Source organism: Primulina eburnea, chromosome 12 (assembly GCF_022965805.1).
Source record: "Primulina eburnea isolate SZY01 chromosome 12, ASM2296580v1, whole genome shotgun sequence".
Lineage (NCBI taxonomy): Eukaryota > Viridiplantae > Streptophyta > Magnoliopsida > Lamiales > Gesneriaceae > Primulina > Primulina eburnea.
This window is the reverse complement of record NC_133112.1, coordinates 26,727,625-26,750,658: the sequence shown is the minus strand read 5'-3', so window position 1 is coordinate 26,750,658 and position 23,034 is coordinate 26,727,625. Positions and strand designations below refer to the sequence as shown.

Below are 23,034 nucleotides of genomic sequence, written 5' to 3'. Positions count from 1 at the left end.
TGGAGTCGAAAAAAAAGTGGTAGACTTATTCGAGTATCTGAAAATAATTTAAACATGGATGATAATTCAAATAATCAAGATAATGATAATAATAATAATAATAATAATAATAATAATAATAATCAAGAACATGATCAATTAAGAACACTTAGGCACCATATGAACCCTATTAGAACTAGTGCCCCATCTTGTTTAGTTTTTCCTCCTGACGCATCAAATTTCAACTTTAAACCTCAAATTATTCAACTTTTACCAAATTTTCATGGCTTAGATTCTGAAAATCCATATTTGCATCTAAGAGAATTTGAGGAAGTTTGTAACACTTATAATGATCAAAATTGTAGCATGGATATAGTTCGATTAAAGCTTTTCCCTTTTTCTTTAAAAGATAAAGCTAAAACATGGCTACAAAATTTAAGATCAAGTTCAATAAGATCATGGGAAGAAATGCAACAACAATTTCTCAAAAAGTTTTTCCCTTCCCATAGAACAAACTCTTTTAAAAGACAAATTACAACTTTTTCTCAAAAACAAGGAGAAACATTTTATCAATGTTGGGATAGATATAAAGAATTACTTAATACATGCCCACATCATGGTTTTGAAACATGGAGAATAGTTTCTCACTTTTATGAAGGTCTTATACCTAAAGATAGGCAAATGATAGAATTCATGTGTAATGGAACTTTTGAAGATAAAAACCCAAATGAAGCTATGGAATATTTGGATTCATTAGCAGAAAATGTTCAAAATTGGGATAATATAGGTACAATAGAACCACCAACAACTAAAAACAATAATTCAACAAATGGGGGTGGTATCTATAATATCAAAGATGATGTAGATATTCAAGCTAAACTTGCATCTTTAGCAAGAAAAATTGAGTCATTAGAAATGAAAAAGAGTGGTCAATTAAAAAGTATTCAAGAAATTGTTTGTCATATATGTGATACACATGATCATGCTACAAAAGATTGTCCAACATTACCTTCATTTAAAGAATGTCTCCATGAACAAGCAAATTATGTTAACAATTATAAAAAACCAATACTAGATCCTTTTTCACAATCATATAATCCGGGATGGAAAAATCATCCTAATTTTAGTTGGAGGAATGATAATAATGCACAACCGTCACAACAATATTTTCAAAATAACCAAAATCATCAAGGTTATATTCCTTATGTTACACCTCCAAGAAAAAACTTTGAAGATGTAATTCATGCATTTATCCAAAAGCAAGAGTCTATCAATATTCAAAACAGTCAATCTATGAATGATTTGAAAGAAACTCTTGCGAAATTTGCATCTGCACTTAATATTCATGAAAAAGGAAAATTTCCATCTCAACCTCAACCTAATCCTAAAAATCAAAATCAAGAATTAAAAAATGAAAAAATTGATCAAATAAAATCTGTTATTAGCCTTAGAAGTGGTAAAATAGTTAATGATCCATATATTAATGAAAACAATGATCATTTAAAATCAAAGAGTAAGGATGATAATCTTGATACTTTTGAGAATGATGATACCTTAAATTCTAAGAATAATATGGTGAATGATAAATCATCTAAAATAGTAAATGACTCAAATAAACCTCCACCATTTCCTCATGCATTAACAAATTATAAAAAACAAAAAAGTGATTCTGATATCTATGAAGTTTTTAAACAAGTAAAGATAAATATTCCATTATTAGATGCTATTAAACAAGTACCTTCCTATGCAAAATTTTTAAAAGACTTATGTACTGTGAAGAGAAAATTGCATGTGAAGAAGAAAGCATTCTTGGCTGAACAAGTAAGTTCTATTCTTCAAAACAATTCTAGTTTAAAATATAAAGATCCTGGTTGTCCAACAATTTCATGTATTATTGGAGAAAATAAAATTAAAAAAGCTTTGTTGGATTTGGGAGCAAGTGTGAATTTACTTCCTTATTCAGTTTATGAAAAACTTAATTTAGGGGAATTAAAACCCACTTCTGTTACTCTTTTACTGGCGGATAGGTCAATCAAAATACCTAGAGGTATTGTAGAAGATGTGTTGGTACAAGTTGATAAATTCATATATCCAGTAGATTTTATTGTTTTGGATACACAACCAATAGAAGTACATAATGAAATTCCAGTAATATTGGGACGACCATTTCTAGCAACTTCAAATGCTTTAATTAATTGTCGAAATGGAATAATGAAATTGTCTTTTGGAAATATGACTCTAGAACTTAATGTGTTTAATTTATGTAAACAACCAAGTATTAATGAAAATGAAAATGAAGATGATAATGAAATTCAAACAATTGTGGAAGAAAATATACAAGAAGAAAACTTAAATCAACAATGTGAAGTTTTTTCAGTAGAAAGTTTGGAGTCTGAAAATAATTTTAAAGAAGATGATAATATAAAACTTGAATTAAAAGCTTTACCATTAGAATTGAAATATGTATTTCTTGGTCAAAATAAAACATTTCCTGTTGTAATTTCTTCCACTCTTCTACCAAATCAAGAAGAAGATTTAATTCAATTACTTAAAAAATATAAAAATGCAATTGGATGGACTTTGAAAGATATAAAAGGTATGAATCCTTTAATTTGTACACATAAAATTCACTTGGAAGAAAATGCTAAAACGTATCAACAACCGCAAAGAAGGTTAAATCCACATATGAAAGAAGTTGTTAAGAATGAAGTATTAAAACTATTAGACGCTGGAATTATCTATCCAATCTCAGATAGTAAATGGGTAAGTCCAACACAAGTAGTACCTAAAAAGTCAGGCATCACTGTTATAAAAAATGAAAAAGGAGAGTTATTACAAACTAGGATTCCATCTAGTTGGCGTATGTGTATTGATTATAGAAAATTAAATGATGCAACTAGAAAAGATCATTTCCCACTACCATTTTTAGATCAAATTTTAGAAAAAGTAGCAGGAAATTCTTATTACTGTTTTCTTGATGGGTATTCGGGGTATTATCAAATACCTATATCATTAGAAGATCAAGAAAAAACTACTTTTACTTGTCCTTTCGGAACTTTTGCATTTAAAAGAATGCCATTTGGTTTATGCAATGCTCCGGCTACTTTTCAAAGATGCATGTTAAGTATTTTCAGTGATATGATTGAAGAATATGTAGAAGTTTTTATGGATGATATAACTGTTTTTGGAAACTCATTTGAAAATTGTCTTAAAAATCTAGAAAAAGTATTAAAAAGATGTGAAGAAAAAAATCTTGTTTTAAATTGGGAAAAATGTCATTATATGGTTAAATCTGGGATTGTCTTAGGACATGTGATATCTGAAAAAGGAATTGAAGTTGATAAAGCCAAAGTTGATGTTATTTCTAATTTAACATCACCAAAAACGGTCAAAGAAGTTCGATCATTCTTGGGTCATGCAGGATTTTATAGAAGGTTTATAAAAAATTTCAGCATAATATCTAAACCAATTTCAAATCTTTTAACAAAAGATACACAATTCGAATGGACTCAAAAATGTGAAAATTCTTTTAAAAAATAATTAATCTTTTAATTACATCACCTATTTTACAACCTCCAGATTGGTCTTTACCATTTGAATTAATGTGTGATGCAAGTGATTATGCTATAGGAGCTGTGTTAGGACAAAGAAAAGAAGGAAAACCTTATGCAATCTATTATGCTAGTAGAACCTTAAATAGTGCCCAAATAAATTATTCAACTACTGAAAAAGAATTACTTTCAGTAGTATTTGCATTAGATAAGTTTCGATCTTATTTAATTGGTTCTACTACTATTGTTTACACCGATCATTCTGCCATAAAATATTTATCAAATAAACAAGATGCTAAGCCAAGATTAATACGGTGGATTTTATTGTTACAAGAATTTGATATTATAATTAAAGATAAAAAAGGAAAAGAAAATGTTGTAGCCGATCATTTATCTAGAATAATGACTGAATCATCTCATAATGAAATACCAATAAATGAAAATTTTCCAGATGATCAGTTGTTTTATGCTACTATTATGCCATGGTTTGCTAATATTGTAAATTTTCTTGTGACAAATAAAATGCCTTCTCATTGGAATTCACAGGATAAGAATAAATTCTTGATAGAAGTTAAAAAATTTTATTGGGATGATCCTTACTTATTTAAGTATTGTCCTGACCAAATTTTTCGACGATGCATACCCGACAATGAAATAAGTAATGTTATTAAATTTTGTCATTCTGAAGCATGTGGAGGTCATTTTTCATCCAATAAAACAGCTACAAAAATCTTACAATGTGGATTTTATTGGCCGTCTTTATTCAAAGATACGCATTTATTTTGCAAATCTTGTGAAAATTGTCAGAAGATGGGATCAATTTCAAAACGAAACATGATGCCTTTAAATCCAATCATAATTATTGAAATATTTGATAGTTGGGGGATAGATTTTATGGGTCCATTTCCATTATCTTTTGGATATAAGTACATTTTAGTCGCTGTTGATTATGTTTCAAAATGGATTGAAGCGATTGCATGTAGAACTAATGATCATAAAGTTGTTATAAAATTTTTAAAAGAAAATATTTTTAGTCGATTTGGAATACCTAGAGCAATAATTAGTGATGGGGGAAGTCATTTTATAAATAAATCATTTTCTTCTTTGTTAAGAAAATATGGCATTACACATAAAGTTTCTACCCCATATCATCCTCAAAGTAATGGTCAAGTTGAACTAGCAAATAGAGAAATAAAACAAATTTTAGAAAAAACAGTTAATCCAAATCGAAAAGATTGGTCTTTAAGATTAACTGATGCATTATGGGCATATAGAACTGCATTTAAAACATCATTAGGGATGTCACCATATAGGTTAGTTTTTGGTAAGCATTGTCATTTACCGGTTGAACTAGAACATAAAGCTTATTGGGCAATTAAAGCATTTAATACTAATTTAGATGATGCATCTAAATTAAGAAAATTGCAAATAAATGAACTTGAAGAATTAAGAAATGATGCATATGAAAATTCAAAGATTTATAAAGATAAAACTAAAGCCTTTCATGATAAAAATATTATGAGAAAGTCATTTGAAATTGGACAAAAAGTTTTGCTTTATAATTCTCGTTTGCATTTATTTCCAGGTAAACTAAGATCGAGGTGGTCAGGACCATTTATAGTCAAATTTGTTTATCCTCATGGTGCTGTTGATATTGAAAATCCTAAAAATAATGACGTGTTTAAAGTTAATGGGCAAAGACTTAAGCCTTTTATAGAAAATGAAATTCTTAATGATGAGTTTATGCCTTTATATGATCCACAATAGCTGTTTGATATTTTCATTTTGTTTTGCAGATTCTAGTTCATTTCCCGGTTAAGTGGCGGATAACGGTACTCCGTGACTGTTTAAGTCGGTTTCTTCAGTTTTCCCAAAATAATTGAAATATATATAATAATAATAATATGGATGTGTGTATTATGAATCTTCGTAAATATTTTGCTTGTTTACCTGATAATGCGTTGAAAAAAATTTATAAAGCTAGATGTGAGCGGCTAAGGTTGATGATGTTATATGGCATACCGGATGATATCCGTTTGATAATTGAAGCAAAAGTCCGATTGGTTGGGGAAGCAAGTGAATTAATAATAAGACATATGCCAGGATTTGGTAAAAGCACATATGCCAAAAAGCGAAGAGCTAAACGTATAGGTGGATGTCATAAATGTGCAAGGTGGACTTGTAAAGGAAATTGCAAAAATGTTGGAATGACATCAATGAATAGAGAAGATAAAATTTTATTCATTAAGAATGGTCTGAGTAAAGAGCCTTTGGATAATTTTCTAGAGGTTCTTGATACGCATTCTAGTGGGTACGTGCAAAATGAACTTCTTAAACTATGGTGGCAATTTCAACAGGAGGAATATCAATATGGACGGTGGAATCAGCCTTACAAAGATCCTACTGTAGTAACGCATATCTATTTAGATAAGTAAAAATATACACAATTTCGTCTTGGGAATCTGACGTTAAAAGACCCTGTTTGCCAATTTATAAGAAAATTGGATGGGAAGCATATCCTCGACTCATAGAAGGCGTTGAAGCCGTTACTGAACGTAAAATCAGAGGAAGATGTGAGCCACAATCACAACTACGCTGTATATATTTGTTTTAATTTTGTCATTTTTATTTTCTTTTAATAATAATAATTTCCTGTTCAAATATTGACTTTTGGCATGTTACGTTTATAAATTCATATGCTGTGATCTAACAATTACAGAAAACATATTTCTCAACATGTCAACGTCCACGGTAAGTAAAATCAAAAATATTTGTGTATTTTGTGGATCTAGTGCAGGAAAAGATTCAATTTATGAAGATGTAGCAGAAAAGCTTGGAATAACACTTGCTAAAAGAAAGATTCATTTGGTATATGGTGGTGGTGAAGTTGGCCTCATGGGAAAAGTTGCAAAAGCTGCGCATGCAGGTGGAAGTGAAGTCTTAGGCATTATTCCGATTACTTTAGCCAATCTTACAGGACCAACAATAGGAGAAGAAATGCAAGTGGACAACATGTATGAACGAATTACTCAAATGATTGAACATTCAGATGCTTTCATTGCTCTGCCAGGAGGTTTCGGTACTTTGGAAGAAATATTTCATACTGTTTGTTGGGCACAATTAAATATCCACAATAAGCCAATTGGTTTGTTAAATGTTAACAATTATTATGATAAACTGTTATCGTTTCTTGATGATGTTGTGGAACAGGGATTTATTTCATTAGCTTCGCGAAGGATGTTAGTTTCTGCTACAAGTGAAGGTGAACTTATTGATTTACTGCAAGGATTTAGTCATGAACCAGATCCATTCTTATCTCAACTTAATTGGCCAACATCCAAGAGTAAGAAAAGAAAATTCATGTGATGCTAAACTTGCGATTCAACGGTATGTTTTTAATGTTTTTTTTTTAAGGTATGAATAATTTCTTCTTCTTCTTCTTCTTCTTCTTCTCTTCTTAGTTTTTTTTATTATATAAAAAATAAAAATATGTAGTAATAATAATAATACTTTTTAGTTCAATGTCGAGTAAGGTGTCAGTAAAATGCACCTGAGACACATTAGTTAATAATTATCGGAAAATCGCAATACACTAGATTTTAATATTCATTATATTCAAATTACAGACTACAAGAAAAATTAGTTTTCATATGTACCAATTTATATACATATATATTTTGATCAATTAATATAAAATATATAATAGATGTGTTTATTTATTTACATATATGTATATAATTGTGTGTGTTTTCAAATAAAATAATTTCTAAAATTTTTATGAGAATATAGTTAAAAGATATGGTTTGTATGGTTGTTAACATGTATAATTGAAAGAATTCTTTTGTAAAAGTATAATATATACTCACACATCTTTTGTGAGTGAGTGGTGAGAAATGAGAAAACAATTAATAAACTTTTATTGATTATTAAAAAATGGTTTATTACAAGAATATAAATCCCCTAAAAAAAATATTTATTGAAAAAAAAAGAAGTAAATAAATAACGGACTGCAAAATACTTTATTCAGTGTAAATTTTTTTTAGATTTGATTGATGTACTATCAATGTGTTCTAAAAACATCAATCAATGTTCTCAAAAAAAAAAAAAAAAAAAAAAGAAGAAGAAGATTTGTTTGTGCTAGATAAGTTCCAAAGGAAATCGGATGTATCCGTTATATAAATGTTTATATATATACATATATATATATATTTATGGTAGAATGTTTGGATAGAAAATTTTATGTTATTGTAAAATTTTGCAGTCACGTTATTTAAAAAAAAAAAAAAAACAATAACAAAAAAAAGAAAAAAAGAAAAAAGAAAAAAGAAAAAAAGGGGATTTTATTCTTTGTAAATTTTCCTATTTTGTTTTCAATATTAGTTTAATTAATTGTCTGCTTTAATACTTGGCCTTTTTCGATGAGAGTTAATATTCATTCCAACTCCATGAGTGAAAACTAGCTATTCCGTAAACATTTTGACCTGAAAGATTATATGGAGTTGAGGCTTTTACAATAATATTCTTGATATTATACATGTTATGGTGGGTGGTGTGAATTATCTTTTTGACTATATTATTATAAATTTTTTTAGAAATTTAAAAATTATATATATATTGTTACTTTATATATTATGTGAAAATAAGAATAAAAACACATCTAATTATATATTATTATATTAAACGAATATATATATATATAAATCGGTATATGATTTTGTTTTTAATGAATATGTTTGTATTTGAATATATAAAAGGAATAAAGAATCTAGGTTGTGACTTTCCGATAAATTTTATTACTAAGGGACTAGTAATAAGATAGTGTGGGGGTGTGATGAAACTTAAAATTAATAATTTATTATATGTTAAAACCTGTATTTTAAAATTTTAAGTTTCATTAAAATTATAAATTATGTTATTTTAGTATTGTTTGTTTATATTTAAATGTCTTACTAAATTTGTTTTATTTTCAGGTTTTTTACGTGTTGGTAAAATAATGATAACTCAAGCTAGAAAATTCAAATGGAGGTGACTCAAACATGGTTGGAATCCTTGAGAAGTTATTTACAACTTTGCAGAAGACATGATTGCCTAAAAAGCTCATTAAGATGATCAAATTGTGCAAAGATCAAAAGGAGGACACATTTACTTTTACTATGACCATCATTTAGTAAAAAATTCATAACTATTTCAATATTTATCCAAATGAGGTGAATCAAGTGGCCAAACTCATCTACACAAAATTCCCCACATGTTTGTGGCCTTAATCAGAGTCAAAGTGGTGAGAAAAGTCGTGGAACAAGGCATTGAAAGAAGGGACATGGAATTGGAGTTGAGGAGACAAAGAATACTATTACAACTACATGGCATTAATAGAATTTTTGACTCTTTCTCTCATTTGGCCTATAAATAGAGGCCTTGTGCTAGCTTGAGAATCATTCTATCTCATTGTAAAATATAGTGTGAGTGTGTATCAAAGTTCTAAGTTTAAATATATTTTCTTTCATTTTCTCAACTATGAGTGATATTTTAGTGTTGATCAAAAGTAAGTTCATGGCAAGCTAAATCTATTATGTCAAGGTGAAGAGGATGCATTCTTGGTGAAGTAAGATTGTTTATATTTTGTATATTATTTCTTTATCTCTTTTCATTTAGCTAACTTATTTTTATTGTAGGTATAAAAATGAATTATTTGTTGTTATCAATTTACATCAAATGCTTGATACCATTAAAGTGGTTATCTTGATTTGTTGTTTAATTTTGATACAATAAATATTTCATCACTTATTATTATATATATAGATATATATATATATATATGTATATTTATATAATAATATCATAATATTTCATTTAGGCGATAGCGTGGCTCTGCCGGTTGTTCTAAATGAAATATTATGACTTAATACTAACATCTAACAATCTAACATTTACTTTTTCGCAACTAACTTTTATTTTTCGCATCTAACATTTACTTTCTTGCAACTAACTTTTACTTTTCCGCAACTAACATTTACTTTATTGCAACTAACTTTTACTTTACCGCAACTAACTTATTAAATCAATATATTTCATTTAGGCAATAGTGTGGCTCTGCCGGTTGTTCTAAATGAAATATAATGATTTAATTTAACATTTAATTTATGCAATTATTTATTTATATAGTTATAATTATAATCATAGGTACCATATATAAAATATCGGTTAATTCGGTATTTTCTATAGTGGGAACTATATTAGATTATGTGTGTGTTTAATTTTCTTGGAACCATTATTTATGGTAGTTTCTTTTGTTTCACTTTTAGTTAAACAATATTACATAAACCAAGAATAAATCCTCAAGCCTTGACAATATTTATAATTTGTAAACTTCAGTCTTGCATTTGGTAATCTATAAATTAATAAATTTAAACTCAAAATAACCTCTCTGTGGATCGATCTCGTACTTACGAAATATATTACTTGCAGACAACCTACACTTGGGTGAATTATTATTTAAGTAGTAACATAGGTAACAACAATCTTGCTTGTATTGTCACAAAATATGGGCGATTCTTTGGCAATAACTCCATATTCTTTCAGTTGTTGCTTAATCCATAGCAGTTGAGCACAACAACTCCCAGCAGCAAGATATTCTTCTTCAGTTGTGGAAGTAGCAATGGATTTCTGCTTCTTGTTGAACCAAGAGATCAGTCTGTCTCCTAGAAACTGACATGATCCACTTGTACTTTTACGATCAAGCTTACATCCTGCATAATCTGTATCTGAATATCCAACTAGATTGACAGAGGAGTCTTTAGAATACCATAACCCAAAATTTTGAGTGCCTTTAAGATATTATAAAATACGTTTGGCAGCTGAAAAATGTGATTGCTTAGGGTTTGCTTGAAAACTAGCACACATACAGACAACAAATATAATATCAGGACGACTAGCAGTTATGTATAATAAAGAACCTATTAAACCTCTGTAAAGTGTCGCCTCAACTGATATTCCCCCTTGATCAGTGTCTAGTTTAACTTCAGCAACTCCTTCGTGTATTTAGTCTGACTGATAAAAATGCCAGTCTCCAATTGCCTCACTTGTAGTCCAAGAAAAATGTCAGTTCACCCATCATCCTCATTTCAAATTTATCCTGCAACAACTTAGAAAATTTCTCGCATAATATGGGGTTAGTTGACCCAAATATAATATCAACATAAATTTGAACGAGTAAAATGTGATCATTCTTTGAAAATTTGAACAATGTCTTATCACTGATCCAACAGAAAAATCGTGACCAGTTAGAAATTTTGAAAGAGTTTCATACCAAACTCTTGGAGCTTGTTTAAAACCATATAAGGCTTTTTTCAAATGGTAGACATGATCAGGAAAATGATGATTGATGAAATCTGGAAGTTGTTCAACATAGAATTTTTCTTGCAACTGACCATTCAGGAATGCACTCTTTACATCCATCTGGTAGACTTTGAAATTCTTGAATGATGCATAGGCAAGGAATATTCTGATAGCTTCCAGTCTTGAAACTGGTGCATATGTTTCATCAAAGTCAATTCCTTCTTCTTGCCCGTATCTTTGTGCTACCAGTCTCGCCTTGTTGCGCACAACTGAACCATCTTCGTTCAGTTTGTTCCTGTACACCCATTTTGTACATATAACAGTTTTTGAAACTTGTCTAGGAACTAGGTTCCAGAAATTGTTATGGGTAAACTGATTCAGCTCCTCTTGAATCGCATTTATCAAGTTTGGATCAGCAAGAGCTTCATCAGTTTTCTTCGGTTCCAATTGCGATACAAAAGCTGAATTAATAAATAAATTGAGCATTTAATTTCTTGTTCTTACCGGGTCAGATGGATTACCTATCACCAATTCTGGAGGATCTGATTTCTTCCATCTGAGTTCAGCGTTTGTTGCTTTTGTATAAGTAAATACTTTTGTAGGCAACTGAATGTTTTCAGTTTCAGTTGGAGCTGTTTAAGTTGGTAACTGGATATCATTTGTTTGCTCTAGCAACTGATTATTAGGATAGGGTTTATGTTCGACTGATTGATCTAATATTTCAGGTTCAGGTGTTTGAAGGATGTTGCTATTGATCTGATTGTCTTCTTTATCATCATCATCCAAACTGATCTCTGTAAATCTATGAACTAGCTCAACTGGATCAGTTGGCTTATTAGTTAGTACATTCTCTTCAGAAACAACATGGATAGATTCTTCAACATTCAAAGAATTTTTTATTGAACACTCTATATGCTTTGCTAACTGAATATCCAAGAAATATTCCGTCTGCATATTTTGCATCAAAGGTTTTTAAATGATTTTACCATTATCAAGGATAAAACATTTGCAGCCAAATATTTTGAAGTATGAGACCAAACTTTTTCGTCCATGCCAGATCTCATAAGGTATTTTCAAATGAGTTTTATTAAGCATCGATCTATTCTGAATATAACACGCTGCCTCTGCCCAAAACCTTTGAGAAATACCAGAATCAGCAAGCATTATTCTAGCAGCTTCTTTAAGGGTCCGATTTCTCCTATCAGATACACTATTTTTCTGAGGAGTTCTAGTGCTGAGAGCTCATGCTTAACTCCAGCATTTTCTAAAAAATTTGAAAGAATTTGATTGATAAATTCAGTTCCTCGATCGGATCTGATTCTATCAATTCCAACTGATTTCTCATTTAATAGTCTTTTGAAAAACTTGATCAGTTTTGCAGCAGTTTGGTCTTTGGATTTGAGAAAAATAATCCAAGTAAATCTTGAAAAATCATCCACAACCACCAAGGTGTATTTCATTCCACCTAAGCTCATGACTGGTATTTGACCAAATAGATCCATATGTAACAGCTCTAAGCACCAGGAAGAATATTTACGGCCCTTGTTTTTAAAATAAGATTTTACTTTTTTACCAAACTGACATGCTGAACAAATTTTATCTTTGGTAAAATCCATTTTGGGAAAACCAGTGACAAGATCGTGATTTTTCAGATATGTAATAGATTTAAAGTTCAGGTGTTTTAATCTCTTATGCCACCACCAGTTTTTAGAAGATTTTGAAGCAACAAAACATACTGGTGCATAAGGTTGATATTCCAACTGAATTTGTAAGTGTTTCCACACCGTTTGCCAGTTAGGATGACCTCATTAGTTGAGTCTCTGACTGAAAAAGAATGTTTGTCAAACTAAACTGAGAATCCATTATCGTATAACTGACTGATGCTAATCAGATTATACTTGAGATTCTCAACTAATAAAACATCATTAATGATAAAGTTACCATGTATAAGCTTACCCTTACCCACAATTTTACCTTTGGAATTATCTCCGAAACTAATGTTTGGTCCAGTGTACTTGATCAGTTGAGATAACAAGTTTGCATCTCCCGTCATGTGTCGTGAGCATCCACTATCCAAGTACCAGATTGATTCTTGCTTGTACCTGTTACCTGCAATCACACACAAGATATAATTTTGGTATCCATTTCTATTTGGGTCTTAAACTGATTAGCCTTTTAGGAACCCAGACTTGGATTAGTCTGACCGACTGTCCAGTTGCTGTATTCCAGATGATCTTTCTCGATTTGTGTGTGCTTGGTGTGTAGTGTGCAGGTGAGACAACATGTGATTTAGCTTTGTTCAACTGATTGTTTAGCCGATATCTTTTCTGAACTGGCTTGTTATTACAGTAATTGGAGTAGCCATTTGAATAATTCCCGCTGAATCTTTTTGACGACTGACTGCGTGAGTCAATTAAAACTTTTGGGCTATAACCAATACCATATCTTCTAGCCTTGTTCGTACTTTCAGTAGGCTGTTCAACCAGTTTACTTGGCTCAGTTTGTTCTTGTACAACAACTGATTTGACAAAGTGAATGTATTTCCCTTTATCCATATTCAGTTTTGGTCGAGTATCATTGGAAGAAATTTCATCTTGGTTACTTAACCCTAAACAAGTTTTATCAGTAACTAATTTCTGTGAGTTATGTATTTCAGTTAATGCAGCAGGTGATTTGTTCCACGCCTGAAAAAGCTCGGTTTTCTTTGAATTTTGAAGCATCAACTTCTGAATCATTGATTGATTCCTGCTTCTTTCAGCATTGAGCTCGACAATCTCCCTTATTTAGACTCAACTCATCAACTAATTCATCAGTTTTAGTTTTATTGTCTATGGGATCAGTTTGTTTTACTCTGGCCTTTTCAAAAGATAAGACAAGCTTGTGGTACTCATTAACCATGTCATGAAGAGTTGAAATGAGTTATTCTCTAGTGAAATCAGTGGAGCTGAATTCAAATACCTGTTGACTGCTTGACTCTACTTCTGTATCACCAGCCATTAGACACTTCACTTCCTCTTCACCATCACTAGAACTGCATGAGGTTTCTGGCTCTGACTCCTCGCTGTCAGTTTCTGCCCATTTAGATTTGCTTTATTCAGCTAAGAGCACCTCATGCTTCTTCCTGAAAGACTTCTTATCATCCTTGGATCTCATTTTTTGCTCATATAACTTCTTCCTTCTTTCAGTCGAGCCTTGAATGTCCTTCTTGGGTTTGGGATAGTCAGCAATGAAGTGACCAGGTTTGCCACAGTTGTAGGAAGCATTTGATTCCTCTTTAGAATTGTTTATCTGATAATGCTTCTGGAAGATCCCTTGATTTTTCCTCATAAACCTTCAAAATATTTTGATGAATAATGACATAGCATCATTGCTCAGTTGATCAGCAACCTTCTCGACTGAACCAGTTGGTTATGTTCTGACAGCAGCTAAGGCAGTTGTGGCTGCTGGAGTAGAACGTTATCCTTCTCGAGCTTGCAGCTCAAACTCATAGGCTTTCAGATAAGCGAATAGGTCATGAAGCTCAACCTTGTTTATATCCTTGGACTCCCTCATTGTCGTGGTCTTAACGTCCCACTCCTTGGGAAGACCTCTGATCACTTTTAATGCAACTTCTTTGTTGGTATACACTTTTCCAATTGCATTTAGCTCATTGATGATACAACTGACTCTTTCATCATACTCATGCATCGATTCTCCAGCTCTCATCTTGATGCTGTCAAACTTATGAACAACAACAGAAAGTTTATTCTCTTTAGTTTGTTCATTTCCTTCACAAAGTTGGATCAGATTTTCCCAAATTTCCTTAGCTGTCTTACGCATCTTGATTTTGCTGAAAGTTACTTTATCCAGAATTTTGTATAGTATATCCATTGGCACATTGTCCAAATTTGCTTTTCTTTTGTCTTCTATCATCCATTCATCTCTGGGCTTTTCTATGCGATGAGCTGCCCCTTCAGTAATGGCGACTGCTGTATTTGCTTTTAGAATTTTCATGGGACCATCAGTGATGACGTACCACATATCGTCATTTTGTGCAGCTAAGTGAGCATGCATTCTTATTTTCTAGTCGTCAAAATCCTCTCTGGAAAACATTGAAATCTTATTGAAGGAAGACATGATGAACAGTTTGAGTAGAAATATTCCGAGACGAGATACAACCTTGCTCTGATACCACTTGAAAGGATCGTTTAGAAGGTGATAATTGCTTGAAAAAGGGGGGGGGGGGGTTGTTGAATACACACTCACGAGTTATATATATTTTTCGAAGATTGGGTAAAGTTTAGTGACAAAGTGACACTCGGTATCTCGTCAGTCGATAACAATCAGTTTAACTGAACAAAAGTTGCGGAAGTAAACTGACTGAGAGATAGAATAACTGACTGACAATAATAACTGAAGTAAAATGCACACGGTTTGTTTCTGGCTGTTCGGAGAATAGAATAACTCCTACGTCACCCCTTCTATCACGAGGATAGGATTTCCACTAAAAGACTTTGATCGAATACAAAAGTTGTATTGACACACTTCAGTTTGGACTTAACACTGCCAAAACTGAAACTTTTATGTTCACAAAAACTTTTACAGTGCATGACTGAATTTAACACGACTGAATGAATCTAACAATGATTTCAAAGTGCTAACAAGCTCGTAAATGTAGCCTTGATTGCTACTGATAAATCCGATAAGAGTGAGCTTTTGATATTTGAATACGAGTAGTGATTTTAGTAGCGTAACAACAAGCTTGAATAGAATAGTTGTTCGTATTTTTTTCGACTGATCTTCTCGCCTATTTATAGGCTTATTTTCCAACGGTAACATTAAATAATATTTGAATCTTTATATCGGTTGATTGCCACGTCAATATTCCTCTGACAACCGTACACTGCAATCTCTGAAATGCGGCGTTCCACTAAGTAATAGTCTGTTGTGTACTACTGTCGGTTGAATGTCCTTTCCCGATAGCTGATGACGTGTTCACCTGAAGAATCAGCTACTGGGAAATAGCTGGTAAGGTTTACAACTGCTGTTAGTTGACTGCTCGTTCAGTTGCGTAAATCAGTTGCGGCTTCACGCGTTCAGTTATTATATAATCAGTTAGTTCAATCTTTTGTCCTTCAGTTTGTCAAACGCGAAACTTAGTTTCCAACAATATATATATATATATATATATAAATATATATATATATATATATATATAAATATATATATATATATATATATATATATATATATATATATATATGTATGTATGTATTTGTTATCAACTATGATCGATCGGCCTCCACTTGCTGAGTGTTTCCCCAAACACTCACCCCTTACTCTATTCTTTCCAGATAAGAACGAAGATCAAGTAAACGAAGATGAACAAGACATGGTTTGGGCTTGATGAATTTTTGAGACATGAAGATTACTCGCTTATGTTCTTCATAAGTTTTTATTCAAGTTATATAACGCTGCTGGACATTTGATTTCGTTTTGGGAGTTTATCACTGTGAGGCAAGATTATTTTGAGTTAATTATGGAATAGATTGGTTTTAGTTTATATTGAATTACGAGGCTCGTTGTTTGGCGATTATGTGATTGTTGAACAACGCAAGTGTCAACTAACCTCGGTCCAGAGACATGACATTTAAGTGGTATCAGATCCACCAGGTTCATAATCCGGTTGGGATTTTGATAGACAAAATTTGACGAAGTTAGATTTTGACAAAAACTTAGTCATTCATATATCGGATTTGGAAGCTCCTGACTTCCCATAGGTTATTCAAATATCGGAAAAGACCCAATCTTGGATTATGGGAAGTCATTTTGCCAAATCCTATAGGCAAAAACTTAGTCATTCATATATCGGATTTGGAAAAAACTTAGTCATTCATATTGAATTCACATATCAATTTTTCATGTCCTCATTTGTAAGATGCCAATTATATATTAAGAACTAAATATATAATAAATTTCTTGTGTAGATTATATATCGTGTCTTTTCTCTTGAATTCTATTTATTCATCTACTTGTTCTTATACAATAATACCCATAATTTAGAATTCTCATATATTGTTAAAAAATTCTTCATTTAATGATGCTTCTTTTAATCAAGTATAGTCATTTACCTACAAATTTTGCAATGTGATTATCGATCTATAAATTTTGAAAGCTACTTTAAACACTATAATTTAGCTTTCACATTCACCCAGATTTTTTTTTTAAATTTTGAATCCAACTTAGCCCTATTTTCGAAAATTCTATCTCATAATTGTCATGTGATTAAATACTTCTTATTTTAGAAATGTTAATACATTTATTGACACAAATATTTATCACCCAATTAAGTGCTAATTATAAGCATTAAAATGGAATTAAACTCCTTAAAAAATGTTACCATACATCTCCAAATCATCTATATAAATACCTTCTCATGAATGAAGAAATCAATATAAAAAAAATCAACAATCCTCTCATACTTTCGAGCCACCCTTCGAACAAGTCTCAAACAAATCTAAAGATTATCAATTTCGTGTTCGAAAATGAAGACCTAAGCCAAGACCTTTAGCAAACTCGAGCTTGAAATTAAGCAACTTAGGGGAACCATTACGAGTTTACTTCATTTCAAAGATGAGTTGAAGGAAGCTAGGGAGCACCTTCAATTAGAAGTTAGACAACTCACTTTCAACAAGAAATTTGTAGAAAAGCAACTAAAAGATTACAAATAAGAGTCGCAAGAGTCACAAAGTATGGTCAATAAACGTTTTCCACCTCTGAAGCTTGGTGCAACCACTATCACGCAATGAAATGATTTTGTGACCAACTTCAACAAGAGTTAAATGCATATCGTTATGAAATGGAAAACTACGTGCAACAACTTGAGCTCAGCAGCCAAAACTTGAGTGCATAAATCGTCAACGAACAAATTGCACTCGAGCACATGCAACTACTACTAAATGCACAAGGAGAAGAGGCTAAAAGAGTTAAGAGACAGAAACGTTACTGATTAGATTAAGCTTTCATACGTCTTTTGGAATAAGAACACCCTTGTCCATATTTTTTTGTTTGTTTTTGCATCTCAATACTTTTGTTTTGAAATCTACCCTATTCATATCATAGGATTCAAGTTTTTGGGAACATTTCATGTTCGCAATCTTGATTTTGATGTTAACAAAATTTGTTATTTTGTTTCTAATAAATTTACCTAAGTGCACAGAAAGCTACCGAGCCTAAACTGAAGCTATCGAGACGCAAACTGAAAGCACCAACTGATTGCCCAAACTGGATCAATTGAACTGATATATCAAGATCAGTTCAATTGATTGTCCAGCTAATAGGTAGTTCAGCAAAGGACCTTCAGAAGTCCGGCCAGCTAATGAAGAGCTCAATTGATGAAGAGCCCAGCTGAACTGATTTCACTGGTTAGCTGACCAGTTCAACTAAACTAGTTAAATCAGTACAGCTAACGAGCCAAATGATTCACCACACCAGTTCAACTGACCAGTTCAGAACATCAGTTAGGAGCCGACCAGTTTGCAGAACACGAAAAGCTTATCTAAGTGGAATCCAGCTATGCACATTAAGGAAAGCAATTGTTCAGTCAAAGGACAATAATGCATGTTGCAGCAGAGCTTAAAGTCAACACATTCCAGAATGACTAATAGAAAGGACAAGTCACAAATATCGATAAACAGATTCAACTGCACCGAACATATTTGATGAGTGTTGATGTACCGTCACGAAGCCTCTATAAATATAAGATCAAGACCATTAACAAACAAGTGTGTGTAAATCATAAGAAGAATAGAAGGGCAAGCTCAACATATATCAGCTTACAAGAAGAAATCAACCCAGATTTGTGGGAACACTTCAACGTGTTATTAGCTTAGATTAGTAGCATAATTCCCTCAGTGTGTGAGAATATTTCACGTTGTATTTATAGATCAGTTCTCACACACTCACACAAAATCACACACATATACAGAGAGTATAGATTATTGATAAGTTGAGTGAGTCTTGCACAAACGTTAAACTTGTGTATATAGTCTTTAACACATATACGTTAAACAAGTGTTGGCTGGAAGGTGCTGCCTACAGTCTAGGTTAGGAGTTCAGTTACACAGTGATGTAAGTTCTAAGCTGAGTGGGTTTGAACAAGGTGTTGTATAAATCAAAGTATTCTAGTGGATCCTATCCAAGGTGTTAGAAGAGGTGGCGTATGAGCAGTTGATGTCTCCGAACATCATAAATATGTCTTGTGTAGTTAACTGTTTAACTATTATTTTCAAACTGATTTGATCAGTTCGAGCTGTTATCAGTTCAGTTCTCACCATAACTGAATTGATATATGCAAGAAATGATCCCCCTTATTTCAGTTTACATAAGTTAAAAGACTTTCAAATTAGTCAGCTTTCTTAAAGAATTATTATTTCGAGTATTTTTCGTTTGGTTTAAAACCAAACTTGATCTAATTCATCGGTATTTACATTCTTAGAATACGAGATATTGAAGCTAATGAAGAATATAGTGTTTAAAGCACTCTCGCCGGTGAACGAACCGATCCTTCCATGTTTAAATATTTCCTTGAATCAATATAACTTGAACAATGGATCATTCAACATGTATTTAAATTTCGAATTTATCAATCATTTCATATCTACATCGTAACTCAAGTTTCGAGGACGAAACTTCTAATAAGGAGGGAGAGATGTGAAGATCTGAAATATTGCAATAGGAAGACCTGGATATGTCATATGCAATTTCAGTTCATTTGGCACAACCTTTTCGAATTCCATGCAATCATAATATTGAAAATTTGAATAAAAAATTTTCCTTCATTATTGACCATTTATCACCATTTTAATGACTAATTTAAATCAGAATAAATTAGCCATTAAACTACCTATATTAAGAGCAAAATAAAGATAATTAAGAGGAGGTTAATGACTATAAATAGGTGTTTTTAATATGAGGTTAATGGTCATGAATATGTGCTATTAAGAGGAGGTTAATGACCATGAATAATGACATTTAAGGTGAGATAAATTACAATGAATGGAGTGACCCTTCACATCACTCTTGGAGGAACCTTCACCTCACCCTTGGAGGCTTTAAATAGAGGCTTTGGTTTAGTATAAAACAACACCAAAAAATCCTCTGAAATCACTCATAAATCTCGACCACTTCGAGAAAACTGGAGAGGCTGCATTCGACCATTGTAATGATGTCCAAGTGCTGCCTAAATCATGACCGAGGTGCTGCCCAAGTTCAACCAAATTGGTGCCAATGTTCGACCCAAGTTTTATCTAAGTATCGATTAACTTCAAATCATACATTTGAACCAAGAATAAGTTGACTCTTGATATATACAATTCTTCGTAAGTGAATTTTTGTACATATAAAATTTGGCATACTAGTTCTTTGTATGTGTGATTATATATATATATATTCGATAAAGTTTTGCACACTTATTTTGTTCGGCAAGTGGGCTTTTGATATATATATATATATATATATATATATATATATATATATATATATATATATATATATATATATATATATATATATATATATATTTTTTTTTTTTTCTAAGTGGGTTTTTGCTATACTTTTATGTACACTTGCATTTCATATGTGTATTATTTGATATATATATTGACATACTTGTTTTTCATAAGTGTGTCACACATTTGCACAAAAATAAATTATACATGTTTCTTCAAATTCGATCGGTGTATATATTTATATACATATATATATGAATTTTTTTATAAATTATGATCGAAAGGCCTCGTGTTTTTCCAAACATTCACCCCTTACTTTACCTTCTCCAGATAAGAACGAAGATCAAGTGAACGAAGATGAACAAGACATGTTTTAGGGTTGTTGATGAAGTTTTCAGACATGAAGATTACTCGCTTATGTTCTTCATAAATTTTGATTCAAGCTATATAATGATTCCGCATATTTTATTTCGTTTTGAGAATTTTTCAATGTAAAACAAGATTATTTTGAGTTAATTATGAAATAGAGTAGTTTTGGTCTATACTGAACTACGAGGCTTGTTGTTTGGCGATAATGTGATTGTTGAACAACGTCGGTGTCGACTAACCCCGGTCCAGTGGCGTGACATCATCACACTTGATGAAGGGCTTGATGTTCTTTCAGAGAAATTTGTTATATCAAAAAAAAATATGGTGTACTCATTGGTTTATAAGCTTTTGACATTGACATTAATTATGTCATTGCGCCGGTGACAATAGAAAGGGTGACAATCTTGAAAGAAATGTTGCATAATCGAATGAGTGATGGGTGGATAAATGATAGTCTCATTGTCTATTTAGATAAATATATATTTCTGACCATTGATAACAAAATTGTACAAAGGTTTCAATATATGAAGATTTGGAAAGAATAATTGTAAGATAGTTATTTTGTGATGTTTTATAATTAAAATATTATATTTTTTTTATTAATGATAATATATCGCCACCTACACTAAATCAAAATTCTAGCTTCGCCTCTTATCATAATAATTAAACGTCATGAGAATGTTAACGTTTAAAGACGTACAAACAACCTAATTTCATAAATAAATTGTCCATGAATGTTAATTAGAGTAGTTTTGATTCACCGAATTTGACGTCGCAAGAAACCTAACCCTTTTGATTCGAGAAATACTACAAAGAATCTTGTTTAAGAATATTTTCGAGTTCATCATAAAAACTTGTAAAGTGAAGCTCAAACTTTATCCCATTGGCTGATTAGACCGATGTCCCAATAAAAAAATATATTTTATAATTTATTAGTTTGGACCTGGCTGTAGTTTCAATATTTCACTTATGTGGTGGGCAAGGTTGGTGAATATTATAAAAAACTGACTGAATATATATATATATATATATATAAACTGAATATATATATATATATATATATAAATATATATATATATATATATATAAAACTGAATATATATATATATATATATATATATATATATATATATATATATATATCGGATTTGTAATTCAAAATAATATTTAAATTTGTCACTTAATTTATTATATATATATATATATAATAAATTAAGTGACAAATTTAAATATTATTTTGAATTACAAATCCTATATATATAATAAATTAAGAGACAAATTTAAATAATATTATTTTGAATTACAAATCCTGTACTATGATTTGTCAATGGTGGTTTTATATCATTTGTTGGGTTGCATGATTTCAGCAAAACGAGTAAAAATTGCACATGCAGCCAGCTAAAATGGTCGAGAAACAGCTTGTATGCAAATATATTGCAGTAAGTTCGGTTGACCAAACATACACAATTTTTTTGTTGTTGTTCTCGCCATCATAAGTTGTTAAAAAAATTACAATTATTACTAGTTCTATTTGTGAATTTGAAAATTTCTATATATCTATAATTCGTAAACCTGGTCTTAATCTAATAATTGATCATTTTCTTAATTTTGTAATGTTATTTTTACCATAATGATGTTATATCGTCACGTGCAAAAAATTACAATGTATGTGTCACGTCAACACTATGAAATATAACGTCGTTAATGTCCAGAGCCATGTTAGCAGACAAATTAAAAAAAAAAAAATTATTGGATAACATCGAAATTTGACAATTAACTTTAACAACCAACAGATCTAAAGGCGAAAATAGCCCAACTTAAAATGGACTAATTAATTATATAAAATTTTTTAAGAATGTAATTTTCCCAACAGCATGCATGTTACTGGTTCCAATGGATTGACAAAAATAATTTGATATTATTGCAAATTAAAATGAAGGATACGTATGTTACATCTAACTTTTAGCTAGTTCAGTTCCCTCTTTGCTCGAATAGTTCAATGAAAATATTAAAAGCCTATGGGATGAAAGTGAAGCCCAGACCCAACGAAGTCGTGACCTATGCATGCCTAGCTATAAGATGAAGGAAAACTAAAAACAATTTCAAGGATTTTCGCATCCTAATCGTACTTTAATATATAAAAAAATTACAATTTTACATTTATAAGTTGATATATTTTGGATTTTACAGTTATGAATCGAATATTACTGCCAACAATTATGTTTGAAAACGTCTTGGACACCTCTTTTTAAATATCTTCTATTTGTTTGAGAGTCTTTCAAGCTCTCCAATCCTCACTATAAATAGAGTTG

At 31.1% G+C, this 23,034-nt stretch overlaps 1 protein-coding gene and 1 non-coding gene across 2 annotated transcripts; one reads left to right on the top strand and one right to left on the bottom strand.

Annotated features, from left to right (window-relative positions):
• Positions 1–491: 491 nt before the first annotated feature.
• LOC140808515 (small nucleolar RNA R71) lies at positions 492–602 on the bottom strand. The gene has a single exon (XR_012112936.1). It is a non-coding gene; the product is annotated as a small nucleolar RNA R71 (small nucleolar RNA).
• A 3,608-nt stretch (positions 603–4,210) lies between these two features.
• On the top strand, positions 4,211–7,135 carry LOC140808413 (cytokinin riboside 5'-monophosphate phosphoribohydrolase LOG3-like). Its single transcript, XM_073165540.1, has one exon. The coding sequence runs from the start codon at positions 6,267–6,269 to the stop codon at positions 6,894–6,896; it is 630 nt and encodes a 209-aa protein (XP_073021641.1). The 5' UTR covers positions 4,211–6,266; the 3' UTR covers positions 6,897–7,135.
• The last annotated feature ends 15,899 nt before the right edge of the window (positions 7,136–23,034 follow it).

Bases quoted from the DNA above. Each gene is read 5' to 3' on its own strand.
- LOC140808413 (XM_073165540.1), top strand. From the start codon at position 6,267: ATGTCAACGTCCACGGTAAGTAAAATCAAAAATATTTGTGTATTTTGT.